General features: G+C 36.2%; 1 protein-coding gene across 15 annotated transcripts in view; it reads right to left on the reverse strand.

Moving 5' to 3' along the window:
• The window catches only part of ZMYM2 (zinc finger MYM-type containing 2), a 92,464-nt gene that overhangs the window by 40,470 nt on the left and 33,687 nt on the right, over positions 1-18,307 (reverse strand). For 14 of the 15 annotated variants that reach the window (XR_014881099.1, XM_085216219.1, XM_085216220.1 and 11 more), the window contains 4 exons: positions 16,398-16,563; positions 15,398-15,610; positions 3,719-3,869; positions 2,824-2,939 (listed from right to left, as the gene is read on the reverse strand). Coding sequence is in view for 14 of the 15 variants with exons in the window: in XM_085216219.1 (XP_085072345.1) it covers positions 2,824-2,939; positions 3,719-3,869; positions 15,398-15,610; positions 16,398-16,563 (646 nt within the window). In the remaining variant the exon portion in view is untranslated. The remainder of the gene's footprint in view (positions 1-2,823; positions 2,940-3,718; positions 3,870-15,397; positions 15,611-16,397; positions 16,564-18,307) is intronic. The other variant, XM_085216214.1, reaches the window with a different exon arrangement.

Genomic DNA, 18,307 nt, shown 5'->3' on the forward strand with positions numbered 1-18,307 from the left:
ATAGAAGGGTTATTCTTGCTTATAACAATGCAAAATCAAACTATGGAAATATTTACGTATGTAAGTGTATACATAGAAGGTACAGCAGGCAATCTAACAGCGGTCATTTTCTTTCTCTAGTTCAAGTAAAAAAACTTTAGAAGAATCAAACTGTTCATTAACATGAAAGAGAAGCAAATATATACAAGAAATCTTTTATGCAGAAGCATAATGTCACACATCAGGACTACATACAAGCAAAATTAGATACTAGAAGTTAAATAGGGAAGGAACCAAACATCCTCCTTACCCTCACACACATGATCCTTCCAAGCTTAGCATGGAACCCTCAATTATTTTTATCACGATCAGATGTGGAACATTATTTACCTAACATGCATGCCAAGCATCAGCTACATGCTTCCACTTCAACAAATTCTTTTTTGAGAGAGAGTAAGAGTGAGAGAGATATAAGGAGTGCAAGGAAGAACACTTGCAGACATCACCATGATGGTAATAGAGAGCACGGCCAACTATGAAAATAGAGTAAGCAACCAGCTACAAAAGTACTTTTAACTTTTACACATACTGGTTCTACAATTCTTCAAATATATCCACTAACTGAAAAATAAAAGTTTTAGCAAGAATCTTCTGAAAACTTCCTAAGTTTTGACAAGATAGTTTTTTTTCCAAGGCATTTATACTTCTTTTGTAAGGCATTTGTACTAAGCCTCCATGTTCACAAGACGTAAGTTAGCAGTGTTATGCTTCCTTAAGAGACAAGTTCAGTACAGGACGTTGAACTGATCCAGTAAAGTTACTGATAGCAAAACTGAGTTAAAACAATACAGCTTTGGAGCAGTTCTGCCCTTGCTTTCCAACACCATCCTCCAATAGGAGCACAAAAGAACAAGATACAGTCACACTATTCTACTGCCAACTCCTTAACAGCAATCACATCAATCAGACTATTTTCCCTTTCTTTACACTCTTTATTACAGGAATGAATGCATGCTACTGCAAACTATCTGCATGGAAGAAACACAGATATGGATATAAGCTGCACAACAAGCAATTTGGCTGAATCTACAAGTATTTTAATAGATTAAAGCAACAATTAGCTAAAATCATAAGGTTATATATAAAATAACCAACCCTAAAACACTGCAACCAAAATTAGGAATTTAAACATTCCAATCCATCCGTAAACCAAAAGGACTAAAAGTCTTTGCAGAAGGGAGGTACAGACCTTGAATAGCAATTATTTTGCTTTGAGAAGAACTCCTAACACATTGAAGACTATAGGAAAAAATAGCACAGTAAGAAAAATGGATTAATATAGTACCAGAAATGTAAAACAAAAGTTATACACATTAGTAAACAATGAAATGTATGGAGAATCATCATATATCAGTTATTTTTTCAAAAGATCATTGCAGAAAGTATTCCAGCATGACTGAATGGAATAAACTAAATTTAGATTCAGCCCCTAGTGTGTCTGATACTTACGTATCAGACTTGCCATGAGCACACACATGCTATACAATTCCCTTTACATCTAAATACTAAATGAACAGAAGAAGCTCTTCCCATATGATCAATTCTTACCTAATGGTAAATACATTTTGTTCTTCTAGACATTGGATACATGGCAATTATCAAAAGTTAGAATCTGATAGACCATCTTTCTGTACCTGTCTTACTGAGAACTTACTGACACAATATTAGAGAGACAACACATAGAGCTGAAACCACATCAGAAGCATTACCAAGGTCTCAGTAAGATCAAGAACCCACAATAGAGATCTACAGTTATATTAAAAATTATTGCGAGACACTGATCTCTCTGCAGATCTAAGAAGGCCCAGGCTGCATTTGCTATTCACTACCTTTATTTTTCTCATTCAAATAACACAAAGTTTTCATTCTGAGAGCTCTTTGGGCTGCAATCAATTGTAAAACCACACAGAATGGAACAGAGGTTGAATGAGTTTGCAAGTAAAACTAATTTGTCTTTACATCCTAGGAATATAAGCACAGTGCTCCATGATGGAAGTTAAGGAAGCAGTTAAGAGATTGGTTTACAGAAAACTCCAAAATTTAATGACAAGTGGGAAACCTCTGTATGGGTGTAACCATCTCTTCACAAGCTGAACAATTATCAATCACACACCATACACTGTTTTTTTACATACAGAAGATTAAAACAGTGTCTTTGAATTGTTCATTGATATCCTAGACATTAATCATTACAATGCATTGTTACATATGCTTTAAATCATATTTACATAGGACACTTTGAAAAAGCTCAACAGCCTCTTACAGTGTGCTTACCATTAGGCTTGCAACACTCTGGTTTCTGGACATCATTTAAACAGCTAGTTCCATCCACGGAAGTTCTAATGACTTAGATCCTACCTTCCATTTCAGAGAGTCACTATTCCTGATGTCACACACCTTTGTTAGTATATATATATTGTTCAACATGAGATCTCATTTTGTGACTGCAGTTAGCAGAAACGAGATGAAATGTGTTAATTATCAATGCACAATAGCAAAACAACCTCCAATAGAGGTTGGAGTGGGAAAAATAAGGTGGGCAGTGGTACTGGGTTGTGTTCTCTTATAGCATCAAGGAGAAATGCATTATTATCTTTTAGGATATTAGCCAGTGTTATCATGAAGCAGTAATTTCAAAAGAAATTGTTAAGAGCCATAAGCATCTATGTTAATCAAAAGTCATAAACATGTATATAAAAGCAAATTAGTTTAATGTGCAAATACTTAACACAAACACAGGTACACAAATATTAAGGGAGGAAAATATTTAACACAACAGCTAACCTGAAATTTAGCTACACAACTGGAACTGCAAAAGTTGTACAGTTTTCCATCAGGCATTGTGGCTTGATACTGAGGTAAAGAGTTTCGTTTACAAAAGTGGCAAATAATTTCCATACCTAAAAGAAAAACGTAATTTACAAACAAAATTAATACAAAATAGTAATGCAAGAAACCCTGGGTTACAGATCAGCTTTTCAATGCCAAAAGCTAATTTTCTGTTTTCCAGCCAGCTTCTAAGTCACGTAACACAAAAAATCTTGGAGAGTTTTTTTTTTTTTGCTGAATTCTTCCATTAAAGCTCAGCACTAAATGTGAAGCAGTACCACCTTCTACAAAACTCAGTAGAGCATTGTGAACTTAAGAGTCTGATGAACCAAGATTAGGTCTCCTTTGTGTACTGAAGAACACAGGTTTTGAACTTACTTATCCATTTCTTTCACCCAGGTTGAATATCTTTCTTGAGAATATCTATACACATTATAACTACTTCCATCCTTCACCAAAAGACAAAATTTATCAACAACTGCTTGAGGAGATAAAATAGAGTGACTCCAAGTCAAGAAAATATTAATTAACAAGCATGGTAGATGCACTGTCATTCTGTGGCAGACCAGAATACATTGTGTCTCAACCTTTTTCTATCTAAGATTTAAACCTGCTGAAGAGTTCCAGAAATCATGCAACAAGGTTAAAGAGAAGTATCTTTCACGGGTTCCTCTACCCTCTCTTAAATATAACACCATCTTTTTTATAAAATCTACATTTAAAACCTAAAGTCACTGAGCATCTTCATAGAATCATTCTAAAACAAGAAACCCACTCCCAGTGTTCAAACAGCAACAAAAATCCAGTCTACACTTATCAGTGATGAAAATCTATCATCCTTGTCACTTACTTCGTGATTCTGCATATTTTGATTTGTGTGTGTTCATGCATGCAGTTGAGCAGTATGGCTCCAAATATCCATTAGGTCCTATGCACTGAGTCATGTCAAAAAACCTGCACTGAGCTCTGCAGCCAGTACAAGATGTTAATTTGCCATATTTCTAAAACATAAAACAAAGCAAAACAATTCATTAGTTAAAACTATGTTTGGCTTTTAGTTTTACATTTTAGTATAACAAACACAGAGGAAAACTTATTTACTTCTGCAGTTCTCTCCCCCATCAGAACCTTCCTATATTAACTGACTCTCACAGTCATCTTCTCAAGTGCAGATGGCACTACAGTTGAGTCTTTCCCTTCCGGAGGGAAAATGGTTAAATTTCCGTGTAAAAACAAAAAACAAACACACGAAGTCTGAAAAAATAAAATAATAGAATAACCACCCACCACCTACAAACTGCAAACTGTGACAGGAGAGTACAAGTTCTGATGAGCTAGAGAGTTTGAAACAACAGTTTCTCTCTCCTTGCTGGTGGGACAATGATTGTATGACAAGAAATAGCAGTTTGGCATGACGTAAATAATAGTGATAAACCCGGGGAAAAAGCATTCTATTCTTCACCCAAACACCCTAATATCACTGAGTACAAGTAAGTTGAAGAGGCTGCTTAATAAAAGCTCTCACTGGAGAATTTCTCTAGCTTCTAAAGTCTTTCAGTTCTGGTCTGCCACACAGAAAATAAACACTACAGAGTCGCTGTGCTCCTCATCTGACCAATGAGGAACTGCAACTCCTCACACCCCACAATACATTGAATTCTGGCGTCTCTCAAAAAGTTCTCCACAGAAAAGAACAAATCCTTTATAAAAAGCAAAGAAAAATACTACAAGCAGAAATACCAATGGTAAAGTAGGAAGACAAAACTCAGTAATTCTAACCTGCCACTTGCACTATTTACCTATCATTGAAGTATGCATCTCATGCACCATAAAGAAATATCTAAACAGCTTCCTTGGTCAGAGAACTCCTAATTTAAACTATGATGAGTCATATCAGACAAACAGACACCTTATTGATATTAGAAAACGCTCTACTGACACTTCTTTCACAGAGTGGGTGTAGCACCTTGCAGAGAACAACAAAATTCCAAGATACTACAGTAACTTCAACATTTGCACAAGCCACTAAAATGAAACCTTTACTGTGGATTTCCTCCACAGGAGTCTGTGTCCAGATATCAAGCTTCTCCCTATGGGAGAGTATTTTACACAGCTCCAGTATTCTGCCTTCACATCTTGCTTTATTTTTTGTCTTTAGAAATATAGCCAGTATCTGATAATCCTCCTCACCAGCAACAATACTGGAAAAATTCATACCAGGTACCAAGATCAAAATGCAGCCATGGACCTATGAATTGAAGCTACTCTCCCAATACATTTTTTATCTTCTCTAGCATGCTGAAGTGACAAAGCTGGAAGTTAAGAATACTTTAAGTTATGTCAGTGAGAATACAGGTGATCACACTTTACATTGAACTTCACTTATTTGAAAAAGTTCAGTGAAAAATGACCATCAGAAACCTATGTGCATGTATGATACTTCTAGAACAACACAAAATACAAATCTAGAAGTCCTGGTGGAAATATGATGATACAGCTTAACAAACAGCATTCAGGAATATAACCAAAAAAGAACACAGAGTTAAGTGGAACTTTCACAAGTTCTTAGTCTGAAATAAAAATCAGACTATAAAAGATGGCAAGATAAAAATATTTTAAAGAAGAAATTATGGTAAGCTGCTCAGTGCTTACTATACTTACTTTGGAAGCAATTGCTTCCAAAGACTTGCCATCATCTCGTTTAAGCTGAAATTTGCGTATTTTTATTACTATTGACAGCATTCCCCAAATTTCTAAATTTGAATATTAAAATTATTCAAAAAACAAATAGATCAATGCTGTTAAAGAGATTCAAGTGCATCTGAAGCTGTTAATTGATCAGCATTATATAGCTGCACTGAAAATATATTTTAACAGTTCTACACAAAGGCTTCCCATTTACTTCTCATGATTCTCAGATACCATTACATTTGTACTCTCACATTCATCACAACAGGTTGCCTTTCACCTCTGAGAATCTGCAGCTATAATTTCATGCTCTAGGACTAAAATTTGAGAACCCTTTCTCTAAAAGTATTCTCAAAGCTCCAGTAAGCAGACAATTCACTAAAACTAAGAAGAATCACATAAGCACATAGGATAGAAGAAGATCCCTGAGGCATGTTTCTGGCCCAGAAGCAAGACAAATGATAATGACAAATGTACAGTATCAAGAGTAGTATATTGAAGGGCATTACAAATCAACTGTTGTCTTTTTTAAGATAAGAATTCACTTGACGTTCAACAGAAAGATGCTGAAGACAAATAAAAGGGGGTGGCTCTTCATGTACCAAGGTCATCACTTCTTACTGAAGAGTGTCATGGATGCTAACACTGTGAGTGTATTTACTGGGAGTCCTACAAGCACTCAAAAGATTCACTAAAAAGAGGAAACAGCATCCTTTCTTCTTGAAAATCAGAAACTCAGGAGAAAATATCATCAGCACACCTGTCCTGTTCTCACTCTTCCCTGAATGCCCACTTCCATGCCCTGCAGCTGTCACGATTCCTGATGTGAATCAATACACCCCTTCTCATTCTCTTACTATGGAATATTTTTCTTTCTAATTGACCTTGAATAGTTTTTGCCATACACAAGGAAAAGGAAGTTTAGAAAAGAAAACTAAGAAAAACAAAGCTGTATCAGCATTGTTAATATTTCATGGACAAAAAAACTCTATTAGTAGAGATAGTAAGAGAACAAGGAATAGTGAAATCTTCATTATTGACTGAGTAAGGAGGGAAAGAAACAAAACTCAAAACTTCCTGATTTCATTATAAACATCACTGCTTTGTTCCTTACTTCAGAAGTACAGAATCACAGAAAGGACTTCCAGAGATCTCCAGAGGTCAACTGCAATGCCCTGTTCAATGCAAGTCCAAAGCTAGTTGCTCAGGTCTTGTTCAGACAAGTTAATCATCTCCAAGGACAGGTATTCCAAAATCTCTTCAAAAAAAAAAAACCAAAAAAAAAAAACCCTCTCTGAAGTATTTCATCAACCTCACAGATTAAAAACAAATGACAAACAAAAAACCACCACTTTTCCTTGTATCTAATCAAACGCCCCTATGTTTTAAAATAGTGTCTGCCATCTCTCAACCTTCCACTGTGCACTGTTACACTTCTATGTAATCACCCTCACCTCCCTTTAGCCTTTTCAAACCTGAACTCATATCTCAAAGCTTGTCATCCCTGGCCTTTGAGAACATCTTGGTAGCTTTCCATTGGACCTTGTTTAATATGCCAGTATTTTTCATTATGGAGAATCCAAAACTGAATACTTTGCTCCAGAATCAGTCTCTGAACTGTAGATAAAGGGGGAAAAATAAGTTCCCTTGACTTGTTCATCATCCTCTTGCTAATACAGTAACAAGTTGTCTACAGAGGCTGTGAAGTTTCCATTCCCTGAGATACTTAAAACGAATGCTTTGGTTCTTGCAACCTGCCTCTAGGTGGCCTGCACTGAACAGAGGGATGGACACAGATCTCCAGAGGTGTATTCCAACTTCAATCATTCTGTGATTTTGTGGTATTGAATCATAGGATGGCCTGGGTTGAAAAGGACCACAACAACCACCTAGTTTCAACCCCCCTTGCTACGTGCAGGACTGCCAACCACTAGACCAGGCTGCCCAGGTATTGCCCAGGACACAGTTGAAAGACTTTACTGTAAAGGCATACTGTTAACTTCTGTACAGCCTGTCCATCACAATACCCAAATCTTTTTCTCCAAAGCTGCCTTCTTGGCAGTCATCTCTCGTTCTAGAAGAGAGACTGACTTCACCTGGCTCTCTCCATCATACCTCAACAGTGGTAAAAAATGTGTAAAATATATGCATTTCAAATTGGTCTCAAAGCTTAAAGATGGAAAGAACTTGGTATCAATCATCACGATAGAGTACTAAGCATTTGCCTTCCATGTACAACTTCCCACAAATTCAAAAAGCTCCACCTCCTTGCTATGCCTATGAGTTTTCACAGTAACCTATGAAAAATATAAAATTACCATCCTTAAACGTGCTTAAGAAAATTTAAGTAAAAACACTGTTACCAAGTTAGTAAAGAAAATAGTATCTATTAGACTGTTAAGCAGAAAAAGATAAGCTAATAGGCAAGATTTCTAGAAAATGGTAATGACACCCTGAGGGGAAAACTGATGCCCAAGTACACCTCTCTCTCACTCATCCACCTAGATTTTAGTTAAATCTCATTAGTTTTTGGCCTCTCACAAAGCATGAAGTTTAAATACCGAAATAAACATTCTTATTTTCATACTTTCATTACACGTTTGTAAACATCAGACTTATTAGACTTCTAGATCTATTCTACATTATAGAAATCAGGTCTATTTCATGATGTGTATCTCATGGTTGGTAATTTCAGGAAAAAAAATATGAAAAAAACATTTCACACAGTTTCCCATTCTTAGATTCATTACTTCAGCATACATTTAAAATCTTCATTCTGTCAGCTAGGATAGCATTCCACTCAAATTGGCAGCTACAAAAGTCTATCGAGACAAAAAAGAGAGTAACTGGATATACTCCAGAAATAAAGGTATACTGCTACAGCAGAAATGCAAATTTCTGGAAATAAAATTCATTTGGGAGGTGTGTAATTTATGTTCCTGCCATTATTAGCAATAATCCTTTCGAAGTAGTCTTCCTTAATATCATACTGAGAGGTTCAGGTTTTGAGCTCTTCTCACATACGTCCCCCTTAAAGAAACATCAAGCCCAAGAATAAGTATCAGAATAACATTACAATCTCACAGCACTTTAAAAGTAAGCCTCACTTCTGTTTACAACTAAAAATAATTGAAGTCTCCTTTATTGGCCTTTTCAGCTGCAAGAGCATCTCAATAAAGGATATTAGTGCCTAAGATCTAGGCACCTGTGCTACAAGCTATTATTCTCCATTAAGAGCAGTATTATCTCCTTTACATTCCTTCAGAAGGATGAAGAAAAGCTGCAATGTAATAGAGTGTTCTTGTCATAATCACTCCCATGTGAGGGCCAGGAGACTGAGAACACTAGAAGACCAGTTGATTGCTAGACTGCTATACAGCAGCACAAAGATTTGTTTAGAGACAGAGGAAGTGCTCTACAATTGATCTCATAGGTCCACATAAGAAAGATCTGTACATACTGTAGCTTTATGAAGTAACAGTTAAGTATTAGAAATAAGATTAAAAACAGGGAAAGCTTCTAGAAAATATTCTGGTGCAGAAACAGAGTCAACTTGTGTTCAAACAGAATGGTAAAGGATGGAGAAGAGAAAAATTATTTAAGTAGAACAGTATAGATATTCACTACATGGAATTCTAGGGTAACAGATATGTATTAGTAAGGCAACCAAGGAAGCAGCAGCTAAACTGCTTCAGATTTATTCAAAAGAAAGATGGTCCAGATGGATCCAGAAGCAGCATACACATCTAAGAAAAGAACCAGATGTCAGCAGAATCTGTAACAGCAAAGAAACAAGGACTATATTATATATTCAGTCTTTTGTAATGCCACACTTAAACTATCTAACAAGAACAGCTGTAAACTCTTCCCTGCTCCAACTGAAGACTTCAAGATTACTAGCACCTCAAAAGCATTCACACAAGCCTGAAGAGCAAAGGTTGAAGTACTTGCTTTTGTGGCCCTTGAACACCAAGCAATTTGTGTTTCAGCTGAACAAGATGAACAACCAAGTGAACAGCGTGTGCAGTAACTCTTCTCTGGCACTGCTGGTGCTTCCCTCTCTTTTTGTCAATTTCATTTCCACTCTCCAAACGTTTAGGGAAATCAGAGCTGAAAATCCCTTCTTCCCTCACTTCAAAAAGTTACTGTGTGAAAACTTCTCATTTCAGCTTTGTGGTTTGCCTTTTCTCAACCTTCTTCAACAATCCCAGGTGCTGCAGCACACTGATGTGGCTATTCCCATTCTAACATCAATACCTAGACACACCACCTCCTTGCTTCTTCTCCATAATAGCTTCTTGTGCCGCCCTGCAGAGCACATCTCAAAATTCTGTTGGAAGTACTTCTCTTCAAAAACATACTTCTGATGTTCCTACTTCACTTTATTTACAATACACGGGAGAGGGGAGAAATATTCTGAGCACTTACTACCAATATATCTATGTAGAGTGCTTTGTTTTGGTTTTTAATTGAAGAGCAACAGACTTCGCATTTGAAGAAAGACATTTGAAATGGTAAAATAAAGGGTATTAGAATAGGATACCTTCCAGAGCAACTCGATTTGTATCAGAGACACAAGAAACTGGAGGTGTAAAAACCAAGTGGCCTCAGAAAACTATCCAACAAAAAGCCCACAAGAAAAACAAAATCTGAGCAGGAAGGAAGTGGAAATGACATTAGTCTTTATTTGTCAAGAAATGGCCATCTAAACTATGGGAGATGAGATAGAAAACCATCCGGTTATTTCCAATTGTAGAGGCATAGACAGTATCAGATTTGAGATTATTTAAGTTGAGTGATAAATCAAGCAGATTACTTAATACCAGACGAAGTATTACTTTAACTTTAGACATTGGGAAAAGTTTTTCCACTGAGGGGGTGGTGCGGTGCTGGAACAGGCTGCCTAGAAAAGCTGTGGATGCCCTGTCCCTGGAGGTGTTTAAGGCCAGGTTGGATGGAGCCCTAGGCAATCTATTCTAGTACTTGATCAAGCAACTGGCAACCCTGCCTGTGACAGGGGGATGGAAGTTGATGATCCTTGAAGTTTCCTCCAACCCAAGCCATTCTACGATTCTACAGTCAAACAGAAGTAGTTCGCAACCTGAGAAAGAGAGTCTACCATTAAATCAGTTTGACTGAAATGGCTGAAACCACAACACTGTCTCTTTGAAGAGACCAGAAATAAGTGGGGGGGAAAAAAAAAACACCAAAAAAAAAAAAAAAAAAACCACCCTGAGAAATCAGTATTTCTAGGGGCTGCTCAACTCCCACAGCTACTAGTTTTACCAGTTGTACTTGCTGAAGCACAGCCATTTGTAACAAGAGGTTAAAGAGCAGTGACAACTGCAGGAAACAAATTATATAACTATTTGTACCACCAAAAAAAAAAAATCCACCAAAACAGAAAACCACCCAACCAAACCCCCCCCCCCCCCAAAAAAAAAAAAAAGAAGTACAGATCAGTCTTAACACCCAAGAAATATGGAAAAATTACAGATGATGCATGGAACAAGTTAAAAACTCTAAACACTTGACTATAATACTATGCAAAAAGACATTTTAGCAAAGCACTGAATACACTTTAAACTAGTAGATATCAGTACCTTCTGTGAGAGTAAATATGAACTTTAATAATAATACTGCGTTGCAGAACAGGTATGTATGTAATAGCCTACACTGAAGGCTCCTAAACCTCTGTACACTTAAAGCAGATGGAACAAGTTTTAAGGAGACTTTCACAGAACAAATTGTTAGGCAAAGAATAGAGTCAAAGTAAGAAAACACAGCTGTCTAGGTTGGGCTTTTCCTATTGTTTTTCTGTAAGTGAATAGATAGCTTGAAAGGAGGCACAGCTTGGTTAGTCTTGAAGCCCATTCAGGAAGCCTTCATCTAAACAAGCAAGACAACCCAGTATACTTTCATTCAGTGCTGAAGGAAAATTTTCACTAGTTAAAAGATACTGCAAAGCTATTTTTCCTGACAGCACATGAAGACCACTACTTTTAAGAGGCACCCAAAGCAACAAAGTCCAATGATATTTTAACAAGAATTTTAGTTACGGAAACAAGAAAAGCAAGCACCAAAGAAAGGAAAAGGTAAAGAAACATTAGCAAAGCATCAAATGCCTTTCACACCAGAAGCAAGAGCACTGTACTAGGCCAGTAAGCAAAGCAGTTAAAGAATGCAGCCAAAGTCAGAAGTTGTAGCTGGTAGCACAAGCCAAGTCATGGAATTCACTTGTTCCTTAGAACAAGGTTGTCAGATCCATACCTGCTCCAACAAACGAGGGCATAAACAAGATTGAAACTACCTTGAAAATGAAAGTGATTATTTTTCTTGGTACAGAGTATTACAGTATTATCTGGAGTAGAACCACTGGAACAGTGTATGTAACTGCTTTGGTTAATGTCTTCATTGCAAGCGTATTAGGTCTCTTTCAATTTGTTGCACGTACACTGATTTTCAAAATGGGTCATTTCTTGTTTTAATGATGGGGCACTTACTCAAAGACATCAAAGTATTTCAGCATTTGCACAGTTTTGTAGGCAATATAGTCATTCCCTTGCCAGATACTAATCTCATTCATCTCCAGGTTGTTTTTTGTTTTCTTTTTTGCATCTTTAAGTCCTTGTCACCCTAGATGTGAAAAGCCAGAACCTCAGCTCAATAGCTCAGCTCAATACAATTAAGTAGTAGTAGTTGTTTTCAGGTTTACAAAATAATAATAATAATTAATAAATTCCAGTACGGATTTTCTCTTGACATCACTTTATCTAAACTATCATAGTGACTGTGTCTTTAGGAGGAAGGATTTTAATGTCATTTTCTCTCTCTTTTTTTTTTTCTTTTTTTCTTTTTTAAAATTAAACAGCTTGACTTGCTGTTTCCATGAATTGCTACTTTACTATCAGGAAACTATCTTGTTCTTGCATATAGTCAGTGATCGGTAGTTAGGCTATGACTATCTAGGTTTTTCTCCCTTGAGAGCACAATATTTTCCATAGTAAAAGAAACTTCAGCTCTGCAACTTCATCAGCTGTAGGCAAGAAAAGAGCCATCTCCTATCAGGAAAGCAGAAAACAGCACATAGTATTCAAGATCATTTGTCTCACAGTTTTAAAGCAGATTCTGAAATAGTACATAGGAAGCTACAGGCATCCATGGCTTTTAAACATGATTCAGGCACTTCAGAGAAAGACCTACTCCCCATGGCAGGAAATACTCTTATTTCCCTGCCTCCCACCAATGCAGTCTAAAGTAAAGGAAAGAAACTCTTCATGAACAATGGATCACTTGAGCTCAGTGGCTATTCCAATAGCCACAGTAATTTTTATTATGCACATCTTAGAAAAGAAGAAAAACTGTCCATGATAAGTTGATAAAAATCGATTGTTCAAATCAGTGTAATATTTATTCAAAAAATAGGGATGAGGTATATAGATAGGTACAAGTAATAAAAACCAGTTTTCGTTTATTGCTGCTACAAAAGTAAAGCATAGTGATAGTCTTATGACATTTACAATATAAACTGCTTAACACAAAGCTCATACCAGCAAAACCTATTTATTTTACAGTAACGTAAGAAAACATTTGCTGAAACTTATGTGACACACAGTAACAAGTTGTATAGCACAACGCTGTAATCAAATGACATCAACTTTTCCTACATTATTGACTCCAGTGTTTATTTCAGTACAGCAACTCTCCCATATTCTCTCCTTCCTTAACAGCCAGATCTGAATCAAAAATTTCCAAGAAAATACTGTTACTACTGAATAAAGAAATCTATAGTTTACCCATCATGGCCCAATGAGTTTTCAGTGACATTTTCCAAAATCTAAATTCCTTTTCAAAAACAGAATTCCTTGAATACATTCAGTTCAAAAACCTTAATGAAAATGGAAGCTTAAATGAACCTCACTAGACAACTAGTTACTTTGAAATTCTAACTGCTGTACCCTGAGCAACTTTGGCACCTACAACAACATAATAACAAAGCTCCTAATTCAAAATTAGTTTCCTTAAAAACAGCCCCAAACTCTCATGCTCCATGAGCATTTGAAATCTACCAGTGATTAATTACATTTAATCACCAGTCCAAACAAGATGTACATAAGCACTAGAGTTAAGCTTCGCACAGCCTGTTACAGTTTCCCAGCACCAAGAAAAAAATATTAAGAACTTGTTTGAATAAAGCCTCCTGTCAGAACTGAATGCACCAAAACAAAGTGTGTTTCTGAATTTTAAAAGCTTCTCTTAAGGATCTGGACAATAATATGCAATATCCACCACTACTTATGAAGATTCCAATGTTCTGCAAACTGTTCCTCCTCCCCAAATCAAACTAGAATATGTGACTTGCTACCCACACCCTTCTCATTCTCAAATACACATCTAAACACAATGTAAAAAAAAGCATCTGAACAGAGTACAGTCTGTAATGGAAGTACAGATTTATCATTCAACCTCTCAAAATTCCACGTTCATTTCTTAATTCCATATGCAGTGCATGTTATACTGGTTGTGTGGGAATGTCTCAAGTTCAAAGATAATCTCATGCCTTTTTGTTTCTTCGAGAGAGAGTATTCAACGTTTCTTCAAGTCTTCCCATGGCTTCTGGGCATATGCCTATGTTTTTAGTATCTTGGAAACCTATCCTGTCCCTTTTGGATTAGCTGTGACAAAAGAACAATGCTCATGTTATGTTTTCAGTTACGCTATTCACATATGCATGTTTCCAGTATTGCTGTTTGCAATTTCATATACATAAGAACAGACAACCTCAAAAGTAGCAAAACTGAATGTCCTAACAGAAAATACAAACATACATGATGCAACATTATGGAACTTATAAACATCCAGTGCTGGTTTCTTGTTTCTCTTGGGTCACTGGTTTCTTAAAAACGGAAGGAGATGAAGAACGAACCTCAAAGCAACGTGCAGCACTGGGGCCGCTCACATAGTCAAGTGTATAGTGTAAGCTTAAAACCAGGTAAAGAAATTAATTCCTAGTAAAACAGTAATTTCAGATTTCACAGCACTATTACTAGGAACTCATAGCAGTATAGATTGAGAAAAAAAAAGATAACAATCTCCAAATTGCACATAATCCCCCGAAGTATTTAATATTTCAAATATTGTGATTATCATTTAAACCTTCCAACCCATATTAGCACTGGTTCAGAGCTAAGTTGGCTCTGTAAAATGCAAAGTGCATCACTACTCACCATCAGATTTCTTGATTTGGAATTATTTTTAAGCATAAGAGTAAATGAAACCCAAACCAAGTAGAAATGAAAACAGAAAATTTAGCACACAGAATAACGAAAGTAACTATCAATTTAAAAATCTTATGCTGTACAGTGAAGGAGATTAGACATAGTATAGGTATACAGTCAACGTGTTAAGACTATTCTCACAGCAACATCCAACCTACGTGCCCCGTGTATTTTTCAAAGTTTCAATTGCATACAAGCCAGCTTTTCTGTCCAGAAAAGAACACTGCTTGGGGACTAATAAGCTTGCATGACAGGCTTGTTATTAATACACTCCTAAATGATGCATCCATTAGAAAGAAAGAAATTAAGAGAAGGGTTAATTGCAACGATATCTGGTTTATAACAAACAGGTACTGTTATTACAGTAACATCAAAAGAAAGTCTATAGTAAAAGATCCACTGGGGTTAGTTTGTCCCTATTTGTATTCTTGCACTCATTTCATTCTTAGAAATTTTTGTTACTTAAGACTTGAAGATTAAAAAAACATGTTACAAATAACAGCATACATTTAATGAGTATTAATGCTTGTTTCACTTAAATTTATAGGTTAAGAAATAATTACCTGCTTGTATTCACCAACGCAGTTCTGACAGCAGAATCTTTTCTGCTGACCATCAATAGTAAGAGTATTGTTTCCAGCTCCTTTACTGGGCAAATACTCTCCACAATGTTCACAGCAATTCATTATTAAACCATTTGCCATCCTGTATCTATTGAAGCAGTGGTCACTGCACAGCTTATGAGTCATATTTTTAAAGCTAACTTCATGACGAATCTAAAAAACAAAAATAAAAGCACTCCATCATCACACAAGCACAAAGTTGCCTCAGAAAAGCCAGAAATCTCACATTCAAGCACAATAACTAAAAACAGATTTTATTAGCTCACAGAATAATTTAAGGACAGATCATATAATACTGAAATAGGAATTTTCTTTCTGAAGTTGTAGAAAAAAACACTTTGACACATTTGTTCTTAGTGCCTACTAAGCAAAGATGAGAGAAGAATGTAATAATTGGATGTCTAGAAGAATTACAATTTTATAAAATATTCCTATAGAGAATGGTTTAAAAGTTGTGTATATTAGTAATCTGAACTACAGTGGGTCCAGTAATGGCATCAAGGAAAAAAAATACATTATTAAGAATTTAAAACTGAGTATATGGTATATGGTATTTACTCCAAAGTAACTGCATAATATTTCAAAATACAGGGTAAAAAAATTCATCTGTATATCCTGACTTCTAAAACGACAATTCTATTTGCCACCCTGGTCGCAACTGCAAGGCTCAATGACTCATAAAACTGTTGAAAGTAACCACTTCATTTTTCTTACAAGTCCAACAAAGTCAACAAGAGTAATTTTAATCTGAACTGTTCTCTCCCTTCATTCTCTCTTCATGAATGTTAAGCCTATCTCATTGCATATGAATACACTGAATCATATCTTGCACCTCATTATTTTCAATTCTCTCGTTTGTAAACTGGTATTATTAAAACTATTAAAACTATCCTCAGTAATAACTGAAGATAAGAATAGAATCAAACAAAAGCAATCAGACCTCAGTTAGTTTACCACAGATAGTGCATCTTGATTTATTCAAAGCTCCTTTTGAAGGATTCTGTTTATCTTCATAGAAGGATAAACATGACGTACTGCAGAACTCCTGGAAAGACTCACTTGAATCAACTTGAGCAACGATGGTACCTTTCATTGTTGTTATATCTCTGAAAGACAAAAAATCCTCTAGAGTGTACATATATAAACATGTATGTCCAAACAAGAACCCTTTACCGCTTGTAACATTCATTCTTTCTTTTAATGCTTTCATTTCAAACCAGTTTTGTGGGTGTAGAGTTGTTAGTCACATGCCAAACAAATATCTTCTGTTAACTAAAATGATTAAAACTCTACCACAAGCTTGCCCAGAAGCCTTCTCACTTGAAATTTCAAGAACAGTTAATAATACCACTGAAGTTCCAAATCATTTGAACAGTTCAGCTGTCCATAAAGCTGCACCTATTTAATGCATTAAACCAAACACATAACCATCAGTAATATTAATCTGAAATACACAACACAAATCCTCTTCTCCTCTCTTCCCACCAAAGTTAATTTCAAACTTTGATTTTCCACTGTGTGCTGCACATGTAACAAGCACCACATTCATCAGCCAGCCTTTCTATTCAGATCTCTCAGCTTTGTAAGGCCATCCCACTGGTAGTTTCACTCTTAATTCTAAACTATCATATTCTATGAATTAGAAGTAAGGAAAAGAAACAGATGTCTTCTCCTGTGCCCACTAATCCAAAGAAATATTTTATTGTTGTACAGAAGTGCTACTAGGTAGAGAAAATAAAATGTGGACTGGCTAAGTTTGGCTCTGTATTATAAGTGATCAAGAGCTGCAAAAGACATGCTCCACTCATACGTAGGAGCTCTAAAAGTAGGATGAGTGAGAAAAATGCTGTACGCCTCCCTAAACAGACTCCTCTGAAAACAGGCCTACAAGAAAGCTGGAAATGGACTCTATCTGGAATTGGAATGGCAGGACAAGGGGGAACAGCTTTAAACTAAAAGAGGAGAGATTTAAATCAGATATCAGGAAGAAATTATTTAATCAGAAAGTGGTGAGACACTGGCCCTGCTGCCCAATGGATGCCCCATTCCCTGAGGCACTCAAGGTCAGGCTGGATGGGGCTCCGGGCATCCTCAGCTGGTGGGTAGCAATCCAGCCCATGACAGGCAGTTGGAACCCAATGGGCTTTAAGGTCACTTCCAACCCAAACCACTTCATGATTTATGCAAATATACTCATACCATCCTCTCAGCATTACCACTTGCAAGTCTGTCTCCCACTGAAGAAAACTCAGCAGCTTTTGGTTTGCCTTTCAGCGAGCTAGAAGAGATTCAAGTTAGGGAGCGACACACTTCTGATCTGCAAAAGAAAGCCAAGGCTCCTGCCCTGAGGATCTCAGAGTTTTTGGCAGGATTCTATAAAGATTTATAAACACGATTAGCTCTCATCAAAGTAAATGAGTCTGAGATCAAAAAGCAGTATTTAAGGGCGTTTTAAACTGCATAAAAGGAAAAAAGTTTTGTTGTTGTTGTTTTTTTTTTTTTTTTTTTTTTTTTTTTTTTTTTTTTTTTTTTTTTTTTTTTTTTACAATAAGGGTAGTGAAGTAATGAAACACATTGCCCAGCGATGTGGTAGTTGCACAGTCCCTGGAAATACTCAAGGTCAGGCTTGAAAGATACCAGGTTTGTTAGCTTGGAGAAGTTCCTCACTTGAAAAGTGAAGAACAACATCACCTCAAGAAGCGTCTAAGTGTGACTTCACAGAGGTTCCTTAGAAATCAAACAACTACGCAAACTATTTTAAACAATGCAAAGAAGCTAGGAATCTTATTTTCCCATGATTCATAAATAAAGCATTTTCATTTGCATGTTGCTGCTTACAGCGCACTGGTA

This window comes from Meleagris gallopavo, chromosome 1 (assembly GCF_905368555.1).
Source record: "Meleagris gallopavo chromosome 1, MGAL_WU_HG_1.1, whole genome shotgun sequence".
Taxonomy (NCBI): Eukaryota; Metazoa; Chordata; class Aves; order Galliformes; family Phasianidae; genus Meleagris; species Meleagris gallopavo.